This window comes from Miniopterus schreibersii, assembly GCF_964146895.1.
Source record: "Miniopterus schreibersii genome assembly, chromosome: 4".
Classification (NCBI taxonomy): Eukaryota; Metazoa; Chordata; class Mammalia; order Chiroptera; family Miniopteridae; genus Miniopterus; species Miniopterus schreibersii.
In genome coordinates, this window is record NC_138105.1 from 61,851,740 (window position 1) to 61,869,409 (window position 17,670).

General features: G+C 34.6%; 1 protein-coding gene and 1 pseudogene across 3 annotated transcripts in view; both read right to left on the reverse strand.

Moving 5' to 3' along the window:
* Positions 1–2,374: 2,374 nt before the first annotated feature.
* LOC308555884 (FUN14 domain-containing protein 2 pseudogene) lies at positions 2,375–5,688 on the reverse strand (annotated as a pseudogene). Its single transcript has one exon. The product of its transcript is annotated as an FUN14 domain-containing protein 2 pseudogene (transcript).
* Positions 5,689–11,713: 6,025 nt separating this feature from the next.
* The window catches only part of FZD3 (frizzled class receptor 3), a 67,280-nt gene continuing 61,323 nt past the window's right edge, over positions 11,714–17,670 (reverse strand). For both annotated transcript variants that reach the window (XM_081134630.1, XM_081134631.1), the window contains one exon: positions 11,714–14,307. In XM_081134630.1, the coding sequence (XP_080990756.1) occupies positions 14,094–14,307 (214 nt within the window). In that variant the 3' untranslated portion in view covers positions 11,714–14,093. The remainder of the gene's footprint in view (positions 14,308–17,670) is intronic.

Genomic DNA, 17,670 nt, shown 5'->3' on the forward strand with positions numbered 1-17,670 from the left:
CTGTCATACAGAGGGTTTACTTGTTGCCTAGGGCAATGAGATGTTTTTTCAAAGTGTGGTCCTTGGGCCACAGGCATGAAAATCATGTGTGCCCTTTTTATAAAAAAAAAAAAAAAAAATTTTATTGATTTGAGAGAGAGGGAGAGGGAGAGAGAGGGAGAGGGAGAGAGGGAGAGAGAAACATCAATGATGAGTCAGTCTTTGATCGGCTGCCTTCTGTACATCCCCTACTGGGGATCGAGCCTGAAACCTGGGCATTTGCCCTGACTTGGAATTGAACTCTGACCTCCTGGTTCATAGGCTGACGCTCAACCACTGAGCCACACTGGCTGGGTTCATGTGTGCTTTTAAATTCAGATTCCTGGGTCCTACCTCAGACCCAATGAATCCAAATATCTGAGGAGTGGGCCTGAGAATTGTGGGGGTTTTTTTTTTCATAATATCCTCCCCTCCCTTCCCCAGGTGATTTTTATGCAAAAGAAAATGTGAGAGTCTTGGTTCTAGTAGAACAAACTTCTCTGAAAGTTAGGGGAAGTGGCTTCCTAGTCCTGGCTTTCCTTCCAGCTAACGGAGCCTCTGTTTTGTCATGTCTTGGGTTGGACCAGGAGTCAGCAAAATATTTTGAGATAATTATAGATTTACATGCAGTTTTAAGAAATAACACCAATACTCAGTTTTCCTCAGTGGTAACATTTTTTGAAATTAGAGTACAATATCAAAACCAAGAAATTGGCATAGAGACAATCCATCTATTTTATTAAGATTTTACCAGTTTTAGACTCACTTATATGTGTGTGTGTAGTTCTGTGCAATTTTATCACTTGTAGATTTGTGTGACCACCACAGTCAAGATACAGAAAGATTTAATAATTTTTAAAATGGGAGTTCCATCTAGGTGCTTCAAGGGATGCTATAGTGTAGAGGGAGAAAGAGAGAGAAGGGTTAGGCCAAGTAAGTGGGATTTTAGGCACTTTCTCTTTAAACAGTCTGTCTTTGTTTATGTACTGAGACTCCATATACTATATTTTAAATTGATTTTTAGAGAGAGGGAGGGAAATATCAATGTATTGTTCCACTTATTTATGCATTCATTGGTTGATTCTTGTATACACCCTGACTGGGGAATGAACCCACAACCTTGGTGTATCGAGATGACTCTCTAACCAACTGAGCTACCTGGCCAGGGCCTCCACATACTATTTTGATAAGAAAGTCCCATAGCTAAAAGCCATTGGCTTAGTCCAATACTTTCATTTTATAGGTGAAGAAACTGTATGCATGTGTATCTATGTGCTCCAGTATTTGATTACTGCTCAATCTGCTAATGATCAACAATGATCTACAAAGTTAGCTAATGATCAACATAAAATAAACCACTCAGAAATTCCTCCCTTGCCTTTGAATGTGAACTCCTCAAATTTAGCAACCACATAACAATAAATCAGGATATTTTTCCACCTTAATTAAAGTGTCAGGATAGTGCGGACTTTCTGAGGTCGTTGCCTGGCACATAGTCATCAATCAGTGCCCCAAAGAAATATTGGATCTTCACCGGCAAACATTAGATTTTGAACAATGGATGAAAATGTATATATACACATCTTCATCTCCGTTCAATGATTAAAGGGAGATGATTGTAAAAAAAAAAAAAAGTGCCCTGTTCTTCTGCAATAAACTTAACAGAAGTGTACAGTACAGAATATAGTATACACTGAATTCTTCACTGATTTTCTAGAATCTGGAGACACATACTCAGTTCTGTGGAAAATTTTAAGAGGAACATTCACAACTGGAGTTTTTGGAAGGCAACTTCTAGGTCTAACAGGAAGCCATGAGAGAGAGGAGGAAAATAAGACATGAATTGAGAGAACAGGACATGTTTTGCCTATAGAAAAAAATGGGAGGAAATAGCATAGTTTTTCTCAAATGTTTAGATAATAATACTGTAAAGGAATTACTGTATATCCGTATAGCAGTACCAATGTGTGAAGGTAACAAAGAAATACATTTTCCACTCAATATACGGAAAGCCTTTTATAATAATTAAGCTGTCTCAAAATGGAATGGAAGGCCTTACAGAGCAGTTAGCTTCCTGTTACTGAAATCTTTCAAGCAGAGGCTTATAGAAGATGGTTTTGAAGAATTTGTACTGGGTTGAAGACTGAGCCACCTGATCTCTACGGTCCCTTCCAACTAAAAACTGTATGATCCAGGCAAGAAACTCTAACGTAGTTTAAATCCTGGTCTGCCTTCTCATGCAAAAACAAAAAACAACAAAAAAAACCCAAAATGGATTTGCTTATGTGAGTAGGATTTCCTATTGGGAAACTGATAGATATTTTAATGCATTCTTTTTCTTTTTTTTTTTCCTTTCATGCTTAAAGGCAAAGGTATTCAGTTCCTTTCCATGCAGCACATAGTTATCTACGTGCTTGTTATTCCTGTTCCAAAGCAAGTCTGGGGCCCTCGGGAACCCACTCACCCTCCACGGTGAGCCATCGTGTGCTATGTTCTAGCAAGTACCTTAAATGGGGGAAGGAACACGCTTGCTGACCTACGGCCTCGTGGAGTGGGGCGCGGGGCGCGTTCCGGGAGGAGAGCTAATGAGCGCCTACTGTCTGCCGCGGCTGTCGTGAGGCTCGCAGTAGGGCCGCATCGGTTTGTTCCAACGGATGCCTGCGGCAGCCGCGCGGATGAGCTACACCAGTCGGCAGGGCGCAGAAGCGAAGGAAGAGGAGGCCGTCCTGCGGTGCAGGCGGAACCGCCGGGAACGACGGAGGCGAGGCTGTCCTCCTCAGGAGGCCATGCCAAGAAGAAAGCCTCCGAAAAAGCCGCCGGCCACGATGACGTTCTTCTTCACGAACACCACGGCCTCCTCGGCTTTGGTCTTCACCTCGGCAGGAATGTGGTTGCTCTTGGGCGTCGTCAGCTGCTCCCTGGCTTTCTGCACGTCCTTCTCCACGCGCTGCCAGTCCACTTTGATGTACCCCGTGTGGTTTGCGAGCTGCAGCAGGAAAAAGCCGCCTCCCACGGCGGTCGCGGCCAACTTCCCGACCTTCTGGAAAATGAAACCCGTGCACCATCCAGTGACGCCGCCAATGAGCAGCTGGGTTGCCACGCTGTACTCTTCATCCGCGGGCCCGTATTCCTGCCCGAACAGCTTGCGCCACCACGGCTGCCTTTTAGCTAATTCTGTTCGGCCCGGCGACTCAAGGCGCCCCTGACGGCCCGCGGCCATCTCAGCGAGCTGGTCTCGCGATGACAGGCTGGGCGGCGGGGCAGATGTTCCCATTCCCACGGCCCCGCGGAAGAGGGCGGGCTGGGCGCCCGGCGGGCCCTCCCCGCCCCGCGCCTGCGCCTGCGTCACAAGGCCCCGGCTGTGTCCAATGTTACTCATGTTTTGCAACAGATATTTATTGAGCCCCTATGTGCCTAGTAGTGTCATGTACTGAGGATGTGACAACGAACAGGGATGGGTCTTACCTATATTGGCAAAGTAAATGTGAGAGAAAGAAATATGATACAGGATGGTGTGTGTTTATATATTTCTGTGTTCCAGATTAATGTGAATCCTGTTATTATGAATGAAAAATAAGTAATATTACAAGAATATCACAATTTAAAATAGCAGTATAATATATTAAAGAGTCTAGAAAATGATTTAAAAGTTATATTCAATCAGGTACTAATAACAAAACAGAGAACAAATTATTTTATTTTATTAAAAATTTCCAATTTATAACCAAAATATACAACCACTACATTTAAAACCAGTTTGTACACTCACAGTTAAAGTGCTAAAAACATTTACAAAAACTGACAGTAGTCTACTGTAAACAAAATAAATCTACAAGAGCAGAGTGCAAAGCACATCCAGCTAATGTGAAAATACAGTTCATGCTCTAATCCAGTGCACTTGCCCTATACACATCTCAACAACAGTCACTTTCCACTCATTTGGAAATGAACAACTTTAAATACATAAAAGAGAAACATGAAGAACTAATGCCACAAAATACAAGTTTTAGCATAAACACTTTCTAACTAGATGTTATATGATAAAGCAAGATTAAAATTTTAGAATCAATTTTAGAATCACCTCATCAATTTAACTCAAAACAGGTTTGTAAACTAATTGGTAAGTGCCAGCTATTTAAAAATAATAGTTTTTTAAAATAATGAGAAAGGACTACCTTTTCCTTTATATCTCTTGAAAAAAGAGAAGGTGGTAGTTATTGTTGATAACAGCAAAAGGAAGACTTTTTTTTTTTTACAAGAATGGACAGCGTTCATCTGTAAATTTAATATCAATGAGAGGAGCTGGAAGATAGGCCTACTTGGAAGGTAGGGTTGACTGAGACTGAAACACAGAGCAGCTCAGAATAGTGTGTGTGATGGATACCGAGGATACTCCAGACACAGCCCTTAAACTGAAAAACATAGATCAGCAAGGCCCTGACTTCATATAACTCATAAACACAAATGACTAGCTCCCTCCCTCAAGGTCACTGAAAATATACAACACTTTCAGACATCACATGGGTTTGGTGAAAGGGGCAGATTCCCAAGTTAGGTCATTTAATAATATCTCTTGCCTCACAAAAGTCCCACCAACACTATTTTCACTTTTGTTTTAAAGCTTAATATTCTACTACTTGACAGTAATTTGTGCTGACAATAATGTGTTCATTTAAATGCAGATTCTTCTTTAGGAGAGGTAAAAGGGCCACAGTCACTAACACTTGAATATGAATAAGCTAAAGCGAATTTCCTCCTTCGTAACACTTGAGATAAGTTATACTTTGGAAGTTACAGATAAGGAAGACTGGAGATAAAAGGCAGATAGGAAGATCCTGGGGAATGTAAAGGAGAGGGTATGTGCCTGGGCAGAGCTCATGGTAGCACCCAGGAAGAAGTGTACCAGTTATTAAGAGAGAAGCTTTCTCTGCTATAAAACTTTATCCCAAACCAAGACACCCAGATTAATACTGGAGTGCACTAGATCAGCACTTGTTAGCTAACCTGTTATCTCTACTATTCATAATATTATTTATATGAGGAGATGTAACATCTGAGTTTGGAACAACCCAATTTACAACCTTTAAGATCACGGCTGTAACTAAAATTGGGGATTTCATGTGTAGAAGCTTCATATTTTTATATGTTTTTATACTCATATACTTTTATTCTTATCACCTGAAATATAGGTATAAAAAATCTTTAAATGGCATTTTAAGGGAAACTTGTTGACTATATAACACCATTTTATTTTAGAATGCCTACCAAGAAGATAAAATGCTATAATTAGTAAAATCTGAGTCCATATTAGATATGTGGGGGAGGTTTTTTGCCTTTAAATGATATTTACAGACTAATCCTTTGATATATGACAATCTCTCAGATTATGAAAGGTTAAAAAGTACACAAAGACTTAATGAAAGCTTATGTAACTTATGTGTTCTCCAAAGTTATTTGTTTCAATTACTAAAGTCTTTTTGATAAAATAGCTTTGAAAACTGGATAATTTAACAACAAAACAAAGTTTTTCTTGGTATCCCTGTGGCTACCTATAGTTTGAGTCTTCATAAAGCCTCTGACAGGCTGATAGAAGAGCTGGGATGGAAAGTCAACAAATATGTTCTAAAAGATCTTTTGTTTGGTTGTTTCTTAAATATATATTATGAAATTGCTAACATTTGATTACTTTGACCAACAAAACCAGCAATTTCACATAGTTCAGAATAATATTTTCCAACTATGACCACACAGTAAGAATTTCCTTAGCCTGATTCTCAGGAAAAAACCCCACAGTTCATGTACAGGAGTTTTCTGTTGAGATGACCATGATAATGTAACACATACAACACTGTACAACCATTAAGACAACAAGACAAAACAAAACCAAAAAAAGGCTCAAAAAAAAAAAAAAAAAAGAGAGAGAGAGAAATATGGTAGGCATTTAATTAGTACACAAATAATATTTTTTAGATTTTTTGACATTTGCGATTTTATCAGCTTTTAAAATTTTGTTATATTCTCTAAATAAATATCCGTGTTTATATCTTTAAAAAAAGCTCAAGTTAAATAAATGTGAGCTTTGGGTATTGCATATTGCAGAAAGTAAAATAACTGATAACTATTAACTATAGATACATAAATTTGTATAAATAACCCCCAAATTTCACTATCAGATTAAAACACAGCAATGTTAATATTTTCTTAATTTAAAAATTTTAAATGTGAAGAAACAACTTCCATAGTTCTTTACATTAACAAATACAGTGTCAAATTAACTTTTCTTTTTATGGCTGGGGGAGAGGGATGGTGGTGGTGATATCTTTATCATGCCAAAGTAAACTTCAATGAAAAAATTAAAACTCTCAAAAATAAAATTTGACATTTGAAAATAAGAGCAGAAAAGTTGTTTGAAGTTGGTGTTAAAGATATGTGAAATGGGGTAATTCTAGAGAAGTCAAAGTAAAAAAAAAATGATAAAGAATTCAGATTTACTCTGATAGCTCACAGCTATGGTAGAAATAGCACCTGATAACAAGAGAACTTCAAGACTAATATTTTCACATCAGAGTCCTTTTCACGATTTTTAAAAATAATTTTAAGTTCACATATAAAGAAAATATATTACTTTCAAGTATATCATTTTCACCTCAACTCAATGTAAAGAATTACTGTGTTGTTCTTGTCTCAGAAATATAGAATTATTTCATATTAAATGTTTCTGCTGACAAAAGTATTTCAGGGGAAAATTATCTGAGACAGGAATAAGGGAGTGAAATAAGACATTTATAAATTTTCTTTTCAAAACTGGGGAGGGGAGAAGTAGAGAAATAGAAAAATTGTGGATGGATAATATAAATTAAATCACTCTGGGATTATCTGCTTTATCTTAAAGAATATCCCATTATCAAAACTCAGAAAATATTCAAAGAAATGTTTGGACATCAGATTCAAGTTTAACAAATGTAATAAAACATGTAGAGCCAGAAAACTGAAAATAAAGATTTTTTTAAACAGGCAATTAAAATAACATTGTAATACAGGCATGTCTGAATGAGAGCAGCTGGGCATCTAATGTAATTTCTGGAAGCCAGGAGAGCTGCCTGAATCAGTGAGCTGACCAAAGACAAGGAATCAGTATAACCAAAGAAATCACACAGAAACCAGTTTGCCTACCTATATCAACTTTCTTTCTTTCTTTTAATATATCTTTACTGATTTCAGAGAAAGGAAGGGAGATGGAGAGAGAGAGAGATAGAAACATCAGTGATGAGAGAGTCATTGATTGGCTGCCTCCTGCGCGACATCCCCCCCCCCCTCCATCGAGCCTGCAACCTGGGCATGTGCCCTGACTGGGAATCAAACCACCATCTCCTGGATCCTAGGTTGATGCTCAACTGCTGAGCCATGCCAGCCGGGTCCTATATCAACTTTCCATTATTACTCTCTACTCATCAGACCACAAACCCAATAACTGGATTGCAAATCTATGGACTAAAGTGTTCAAGAAACTGGTATGAGCTAATGCAGACAATTAGAGAGAAGACAATAATCTTTAAAAGTAACAGAAACCTCCTTGACCTGGTTCTCAGAAAACACAAATCTAAGAGAATTCTGCTGAGAGATGAACTAATGGAATCGCTACATTTTATCAGAGAGTTAATGATGCTTTATGGAAATATCTTCTGCAGAGCCAGAAAAAAAATTAAAAATAACAAACCACATTTATCTTTAATATTTTATAGCAGGATATATGCATGTCCATGGCAATCTGGTAACTGCATTTACTCAATGAATCTAAAACTCCAGCTTAAGAATAATTTTTGAACAGAAAAGTTTCAATCTGCTCCTCTGAAATTCCTTTTATAATTTATAATTATTTTAATGTTGGTAAAACCTGACAGCTTTTTAATTGGCAATGTGGGACAGTGTTATCACTGCTTTGTTCACTGATTTTATCTTGAATGCAGTTTATTTAAAGCTTAGGCTAACTAGCTATATTCATATTTAGAGAACAAAGACCACAAAATTTTATATGTCACTTTTTTTTTCTGTATATAAATTTGAGGTGCTTATATTGGTGCTTTAGGAGACTTTTTACATAAAAAAGTCATGTAACCTTTCACTTTATTACCTGTAATATATTACAGATATTACAGATAATATATTTTCCTCCTTTAAAATTACTTAAAATTATGAATGGAAAACAAAGTTAATAACATGTTCGAATCCTATCAATTTAAGAATATATTGCATTAAAAGTACAGCTTGATCTAGTAAATACAGCTCATGGAAAGAATAACAAGAATAAAAGGAAACCCCGAGTAATGATTATAGAGTGGTCAAGGGACAACCAAATTAGAGACAGGTAGAATTTGGGCTACCCAATCTAATGCCCTTGTTTCCTTCATCTACAGATGAGACAGCAAGGTTCCGTGAGGTAAAACTCCAGAGTTACACAGCTCGTTGAAGAGGCAAAACTAGAAATCAGGTCTCCTCACTCAATATTTGTGGTATTTAAGAATAACGTAACACATTTTTATTAAGCATTAAAAAAACTGCCAATTTAGGAAAAAGAAATTATTTAACTCTAAAGTTTTTTTTCTTTTAAGCCTTTAAGTACAACACACAAAAAATATTTGCAAGCTAGCAATATAAACAAGCTGACTTATATAATAAAAACCCAGGGCAATATGATAAAATAACAAGCTTGAAAAGTACCAGTCTTATGAATACTAATGTTACTAGTGAATGGTATCTACCAAAATTATGGAATGCTGAATCCTCAAAATCTGAATTACAAGATAAAAAACTTGTTTCTTTGTTAGGTTAAACTGATGACAGTGGCCAATAAAATAGGAATAAGGTATGAGCAGTATTATCATACCAATGAAAATGTCCAAGAAAGGATACAATAAGTTTCCTGAGAAAGGTGATTCTTAAAAAAAAATAATCTGAAGGAACTTATACTTTGATGCATTTAAACAGACTGAACTACTCTTAAAGGAAGTAGTGTTGTACTGGTATGGTATCTGACTAAAATATAAGTGAAACTTTCTTTTATCTTTACAGTAACAATTTTACTAATTAGAGATCACAGAGCAAGAAATATGCTTATTAACTAATTATATTACATCTTAAAATTAGGAAAAAACTCCAGTAGACTGATTACAGTCAGATGGGAGGTAAAAGCTGCTTGGTTTTCCTATTCCTTTCCCAAAACTCATATAACTGGATAAAAAGGAAGGGAAGAGACTTAAATTATGAGGAGATGGCAACATAATTTTTTCATGTATAATAGAAATAATATAAGAATAGTCTATAAAATTATACAGCTACTAAGAATTGAATGTAAATGCTTTTTCTTATTTTAATCAGTTGCAAAAAGGGATAAAGAAGTTTAAAATAATCATGAGGTCCTTTGTAAATCTTGGTTCTATAAAGATGTTATCTTTTGTGTGTTTACATGTAGAAAAAATGGGAGAAATCCTTACCTTTTATGAAGGTTTAAAAAATTATATATACAAACATACAAACAAGATAATGTTATAACTTAAAATTTAAAGTTTCACAGTGATGAAAACCAATAACTTACGGTAATCACCTTTTAAAAAGTTGTTCTAAATCAGAAAGAATTAGGTACATGAAAGTCCTCAAAGAAAAAGAGTTATAAGGTCTACACTCCTCTTTATATTTTTCTTACAAATTTCAGTGAAGTCAAACAATTTTATATAATTCCATATTAAAGGTAACATATAATAGAGATCCCCAATTTCTGTTGAAAGTGACCTACAAATTCACCATAAGATTTGAGAGCATACTGTGGTATAACATATATTAAAGAGCCAACACAATTTAAGGGCATAGTTACTCTTGAAAAAGAACCTCATTTTTAAAAGGATAATTGGACTATTGATTTAAAGATTTTACCAAATGAATACTAGTCTAATTGCCTATTTCGTTGTTACTGCTATATACCACTAAAGACCACATCCTTGTTTTCTACAACCCCCAAATTTGAACAGAAACATAAAAGTAGAGCAATTTATAGATTACAGAGCACCATAACACATGCTATCTCATTTGATCCTCACAATATCCTGTGAGGTATGTTGGGACCAAAAATTGCTTTATCCTCATTTTACATGGAAGAAATTGAGACTAAGAGAAGTTAAATGGCCTGTCCAGTTCACATCATAATTATGGGTCTTTGAATTCCAAGCCCAGTGGAATTTTCATTACACTAGACTATGTAAGTCATCCAAGTATGATAATATATATAAATGTACCTTTGGCATTTCAAAAGCAGTATAATTATCATCAGAGCGAAATTCTAGTATTAATGTTTTCTAAGCTTCAGCCAATGATCCTCTATTTTATCAAAAAAATTTAAGTAGTTCATTTTATTTCATGAGGCTATAGCCTAAACCAAGGTAGTTGTAATTTCAGTTATTTCCAGCTATTATCACAAAGAAACTAATGAGGTAGGTTAAAAATGTTGAAAAAATTTTCTAATTTGAAGAGATCCTTAGAATTTTTATAAATCTGCTCTAAGAAGCAGCAGAGAGAGAAAATCATTACTAAGAAAGGGCTGCCTGCACATTTATTCACCCAACTAATACACAAAGATCTAACTTCACATAAAACCAAAAAGAGCCTAAATACTTCTAAGAATAGCTTTCACCTTTAAAAATTAATATAAAGTATTGGTACAAGTTTGTATATATATTTCTTTAATTTAAATAGTAACATAAACTGTTACTATAGGAGAAATAAGCTTCATTTGGTACAATTTACTTGTTTCTTATGACTTGCTGCGTGTTATTTTGGTAAAGCAGACTTCATCTCACTTAGTTTAAATTCAGATCCTTCAAATTTTTTTGAAGTGAGACTCTCACTGTTAGGGTAAAAGTGAGTTGCATGATATGAGTTATTCATTCGTTCATTTATTGAAAAATTTACTATGTACTAAGCCCTGTGCTAGTTATTGAGTTATTAATCAATTGTTCTTTGAAACTAATTTTTATTTTGAGCTTAATATTGTCTTGGATCTTTTAATTACTGAATAAATTAAATTAAATACAATAATGATGAAATCAAAGTATGTTTCAAAAACCTTTTGATTATATATTGACATTTCAGAGAACACTATTATTTTCTCAGTTGTCTACTGAACAAACGAAACAGTAAACATTATCATATGCCAATCACAAGACAAATTAAACATATGGTAAGAAAGCTGTCCAGACTTGCTCAAGTTGGTTTAAGCTAGTTGAAACTTGAAATTGCTGTTTTGCTACATACATATAGTTCAACTGTCTCTTAAAAATAAATTAATTTGGAGTACTGGTTTGATAAACAACACGACCCAAATTAAATACTGTTATTCAAAACAATGAATTAACAATATTAAGCAAATTCTGTGGAACAAAATTAAGACACTGGAAGTAACTGAAATGTCAATATAGCATTTATATATATATTAACAGTTAATTTAAGAGATGACAATGAATATATAAAATCAGGAAGCACAAAGTTAAGATTTTCAGTGATGTTCACTTAACTGTCTATACTTGGCCACTTGTACAAGAAGACCAATTAACATCTTGGCAATTGATAATTTAATGCAGATGGCGATGACTGACAACATCTTAGAGCTCAAATTGGTACCTTCTATTTTAACTTCTTATTTTTGTTTCTGAATGTTTGTGTTGGTCCTCTCATGCTGTTCTCAGGAGACATTCTCAGACAAAAGCCTCATGAATTACTAATTTATTTATAAATGAGTTGTTATAAATTTGGCCTTCAGAGAAAAGGTTTACTAAATGTCAGTTATGAGGGAATTCACACTCTGTCTGTCTTGAGCACTAACTCCAGTTCCAAGGAGCAAGACAATGAAGACGGGAAAAAACATTTTGGGCCAAATGTTCAAATATATCTTATAAGGAATTAATAATAAAAATATTAATATATGTACTTTGAAAGAAACAACATGATATACAAACAAATTACACATATTTCAGCTGATAAAAGCTTCATTTCAATATCTAATTTTCTGGTACTTTTTTTTTAAAAAAAAAAAGGAGTGTAAAAGTACATATGAACTAAACACATGTCAAGGAATGTACTATAGTAGCCCTCAAATAAATCTCTTAAATCCTCAATAATCTTAATCCCTTATAGTTTATGATTTACAGCTTTCAAAGACCTTTCATATGATTTTTCACTTGATCCCTATTTGACAACTTTGTGAGGTAGGTATTTATCTTCTAACTTCATTTACAAACAAGGGAACTGAAGCTCAGAGAAGTTGACCTTTTAAAGGTCAAAAGCCAGCATATGACAAAGCCAGGCCTCTCTGGAGCCTAGAATATTTTTTAAGGTGTTATTCTTGGATTACCTGCATAAGAATCACTGTGGTATTTTTATAACTAGAGACTTTAAAGTCTTACCACCTTTGAGTTACAGAATAAGAATTTTTAGGAGTGGGGTCAGTATTCCACATTTTATAATGGACAAATAAAGTGGAGAACAATTCTTTATCAGGTAGTGATGTAAAAGCATAATATTGAGTCCAGCTAGATTTTCACATGATATAATAAGATGCCATCAGATCATGATCAGGGGCAAGTTAGTTTAAAACAGCCTGCAGCCTGGCTACAAATTAGAATCATCTGGAAAGCTTCTTTAAAAACCTACCAATTCTCATCTGAATGAGAGGAAGGCTTGGGCATAAGAAGTTCCCCAAGTGATTCTTACCTGTAGTCAGGGTTGAAGGCATGCTTGTTTAAAATGTTTTTCTATATAGCACATCCAGCATTTTCCAGAATTTTTCTTTCCCTGCTGATCAATTCATATATAATACAGTTACCAGTTTTTACTGTAAATTATTTAAACATTACAAGACAAAATGTCAAACATTTTTGAATTGATATTTTTAAGAGTACAAGATATTTCACAGCAAGACTAATCATGCCTCATTTAGCTACAGTGATTTTTCAGATACCCCAAATAAATCACCACTTTGGACTTAGGTTATATATATTTCAGCTGTAAACCAGACTGATCCAGAATCTGAATACAGATATAAGGGTGGGGGGCAAAAGCTGTAGCCTATTTGCTACTGGGCAATGCAAGTACAGACAACTCACTGATAAGGAGGGGCCTGGATGCCAAGATCTGGTGGCTTTGGCAAGATCACATCTCACTGTAGGAAAATACAACAATGAATACAGAGAAAACATTTTGCCATTTTGTAATTGTGGTTACCACAAAAATCCTTATAGTATGTGATGTTTATCTTATTACATGCCTCCATGGAACAGATCTGAACATAAAGTTCTCTCTGAATTAATACTACTACATGGGGAAAGATGGCTACAAATTATTTTTCTATCATGCATATGGGTAAGTTATAAAAACACTGTAAGTAAAAGTAATATTTACAAAAATAATAAAAAACAGCTCAATTACAGGAAAAAAATGCCCATTGATACTCCTAATCCTGTATCTCTCTGGATAAAATTTATTTTGATAGAATTTTGAAAGAGCCTTCAATAGACTAATCCGATTCTTCTGTTGATCTTATATTCTATTAGCTAAAATACCCTTGCTGGTTTATCAAATTCTCCTACAGTTTAAAACCACAGTTCTTTTTCACTTACTGAAAATAAAACTACAAAGTCCTACCATTCATCTGGGAAATAAACCTTGCATAGAAAATTCTTTAATTCTGAAATTTTGTTTTATTAACAGAACAATCAGAATGTTATCTCACAGCTAGTTGATATTATATGAAAGTTCACTACAAAGCAGTCACCACACATTTAGGATTTTCCTAAATATAAAATAGTGAATTTATAAAAATGCTTACCAGACAAATAATTCTTAGCATTTTGGACGCCTTGACGTTCCAAGTTTGATGCAATATAAAAAGCAAAAATTTACGTTTCCAATGGACACAATCTGCACCTGACTGAACGCGTGATAACAGTGAGTTACAGCAGTCAGTCATGCAAAGGCAAAGAATAAAATCTGCTTTTTAAATGGCATGAATGGTCCACCTTAGACGGGACAATTTAAGCACTGGTTCCATCTTCTTCAATAACTCGGTTCATGCTGGTGCCATGTGTGATGTGAGTCATAGGATTATTACTGAGATCTCGGATGCTGCTATGTCGTGACTGTTCATTGAGCCGATGAGAACTACTGTGCCTGGAGTGGTCCGTTAGTCGTGACATGCTGCCATGAGGTAGTCTCTCTTCCATTCCTCTGTAACTGCAGGGAGTGTACCTAATGTAGGAGAGTTTATTTTGAAGCAGGTAACAGAACATACAAGAAAAATAACACTAAAATTTTCCATGAAAATGCTGCATTAAGTGAAATAATTTGGAAACCAATAAGGGAAAAAAAAACCCACCTTTGATGATTTACAATAATTTCATTAACATGGTAGAATTATTCATATGGCTAACTAAAAAAGGGAAGAAAATCTCATTAGATTCAGAATTAAGGTCCTATTCTTTGCAAAAGGACAGAAGCTAAGGTTAACTTTTCTCATTCAAATGAGTTTTGGGTTATGGGGTGAGTTCAGGGAGAGGAGGAACAACAATAGAGGAAATATGGCATTGACCCAGGGAGTCTAGAAAATTGATATAATCAGAAGTACAGCAACTAAAATTTTACTAAAGTACTCGGAAGAGAGAGCATATAAAATTAAGAGGAGAAATTAGTGTAACCAAAAAGGAAAAACAAAGATGAATGAACTGGTAAGCAACAATGACAGTATGTGCCAACAGCTTCTTTCCACATAGCCCAGTTAACAGTTGAATTAACTACTGTAAATGGGCTTAAATATTTTTCTTCAGGGCTGTGAGGATGCTATGCTATTTCACAGAAGGTACATCTACTTAAATATAGGTAACAACATCCTAACACACTGTAACTTATATTCCTGCTAAAGCAAATTCTCTCAGTACCCCTAACCGAAGACACAGCTTTTGAGTATGTCAACTGGGTTACACTGCTTATTGCAGGCAGTCTTCTCCTCCATTATTGTACTTATCTTGAAAGGCAGCAGTGGGGAGCTATTAAATTTTCTTTTGTTGCAATCCTGACTCACTGAGCCCCATCACAGGTCAGAAAACTCACACTCATATGTATACTTTCTTGTAAAAACTATTTAATTTAGGATAACAAACCTCAAAGAAAACAACTGACTATAATTTATAACTTTAATTAATATATTAAATTTTAAGTAACGTTTCTAAAAATAAGAACATAGCAGGTCATTTCTTTTTTTAAATAGTCATCAAAAGAACTAATCATAAGCAGCTGAAGACCTATTGGATGTTAAAGCATTCATTTATCATTCCTTCATAATTATAACAAATTTTAAGACTCAATATGAATAATTTACAAAATTTAAAGATTTTAAAGATTGATTCATGCACTACTGAGGAGATCTAGTTTTACAGCAGTGCTTGTTAGATAATGTTTTCATTAAATCATAGATTTTAAAAATTGAGTTCTTTTAAAATTATAAAAGAAAGTATGTCTTTTGTTTCCAGTTTTAGATTTGATTTGCATGTTTGGTAAAATAATTACAATGCTAAATAAAATAATGATTGCACTAAAATGAGTGAAAGATTCTAATTTGAAGATCTTTCACCTTTCAATGACTTCATAAGTATCTGTTTCAAGTAAATATGGCAAATGAAAAAAACAAAATCTGATGCAGTTCTAGGAATATCAAGGTAATTTTTTAAAAATTGCTACTTAAAAATATGAATTGGGTATTTTCTAAAATGAAACCTAAGTCTTCGAATTATAAGTATGACCCAAAGAATACATTTTTCATAGAAAAATTACTATATTGAGTTCTCATGCCTAATTATTTAAGTGAAATATATAGCTATCCACAAAATTCTAGAATATAAACAACCACCCATGGATAATTAGGAATCAACTACACCAGAAAAATAAATTTAATTATAGTATTTAATCTCAATTGTATATGTGGGAATTACCAAGTTTATTTATCTTTTGACAATCCTTTAAACCACTGTGACCGTCTAACATACAATATGAAAATGTACATTAACCTTAATATAAGTTTAGGAAAAAACAATTAGGATAGTTAATTTGCTGAAAAGATAATATGGTGCATTACAAAGTCAAATGAAAGAAACTTGAAGATGAATTACTCTCTCTGATTCTCTAAACTATTTGATACCGTTAATATAAAGAATTCAATTCATCTTAATTCCACTAGCATCTCATTATGCATTCCCTAGCTTTCCCCTTTCGTAACCTACTTTTACCATCCTACTCACTCATTCCCAAACCACCACCTACCTACTCATCCACTTGCTTTTCTACCCATCTTCTCTTCTACCCACCTATTACTTATTATTTGAAGTTGACATACATGTGTAAGAGTACCTTAGTGTATGTTATTTTACATAGCACTAAGATCAATTATTCATCAAGGAGTCTGGACTAGAGTGAGTATTGAGAAGCAGGTGTAGGGGGTGTGTGTGTGTGTGTGTGTGTGTGTGTGTGTGTGTGCGTGTGTGTCTGTGTGTGTGTGTGTGTGTGTGTGTGTCCATAAAATGATGAGAAAAAGATGGCCAAAAGATAGTGTTAACAAGTAAACTTAAAAACTGATGCAAAAAAGAAATCTCCATGAGATGGCTTTTGGAATTATGAAAATCCCTGTTTAGAGTTTTAGGTTCAGTGTGGTCTGAGGCGCTGGGTATGGCAGGGAGTCTTAAGTGTGAGTGTTCACGCACTACGTTACAGAACACCCTTAGAAGGCTGCCGTTACAGTTCTGGGCTCTGAATTTCTGGGAAATGCCCACATTATTTCTAAAATCATTAGTTATTAAATATATTTGTCTCCTAATATATACATATACCTAGCACTGTGCTATATGCTGTGGGAGAAACACAGAGATGTCTTATCTTTCCCATAAGGTTATATGTTCCTAGAATGCAGTTCTCATTCTCCAGAAGCTGCAAACTTAGCTGAGGAAAGAAAACTGTATTAAAAATAGGTCATTCCAAAAGAATGATTAAAAAGCAATTAACTAACTGCTATGGATATGGCAATTAAGTAGATCTTAAAGGACGAATATGATTTTGATTCAGCAGAGAGATAGGAAATGACATTGTAGGAAGTTATAATCTATCCTCTGGATTCCAGGACACTACATTTTTACTGATTTCCTCATATGCCTACAAGCACTTTCTCTGAATCATATGCTGGTTATTCTTCCTGTATTATTATTACTGTAAGTATTTACCAAGGACTTGTTCTTGGTGTGTTCTTTTTTTATTATGACTTAAGGGATTCCATGTCACAATTTTAATTACCATCTCCTTATACTAATGATTATAAACTTCCTTCTCTAAGCTCCAGTTTCACTCAGATTACAGAGGCTGAAATTCCCTATTTTTAATTACCTTCAGAAATTCTCTATTCAATATGAACTTATCTTTTGTTACCATTCATTCACCATAGTTATCTTCTCTAAGATATTTTCATGGGCCAATCTGATCTTTCCCTTTTCTGAAGTTCCATAACATCAATCATCTCTAGCACTCACTGTTTTCATTATATGCTGATTTGCACTATTATTTAATTGGTTCTTA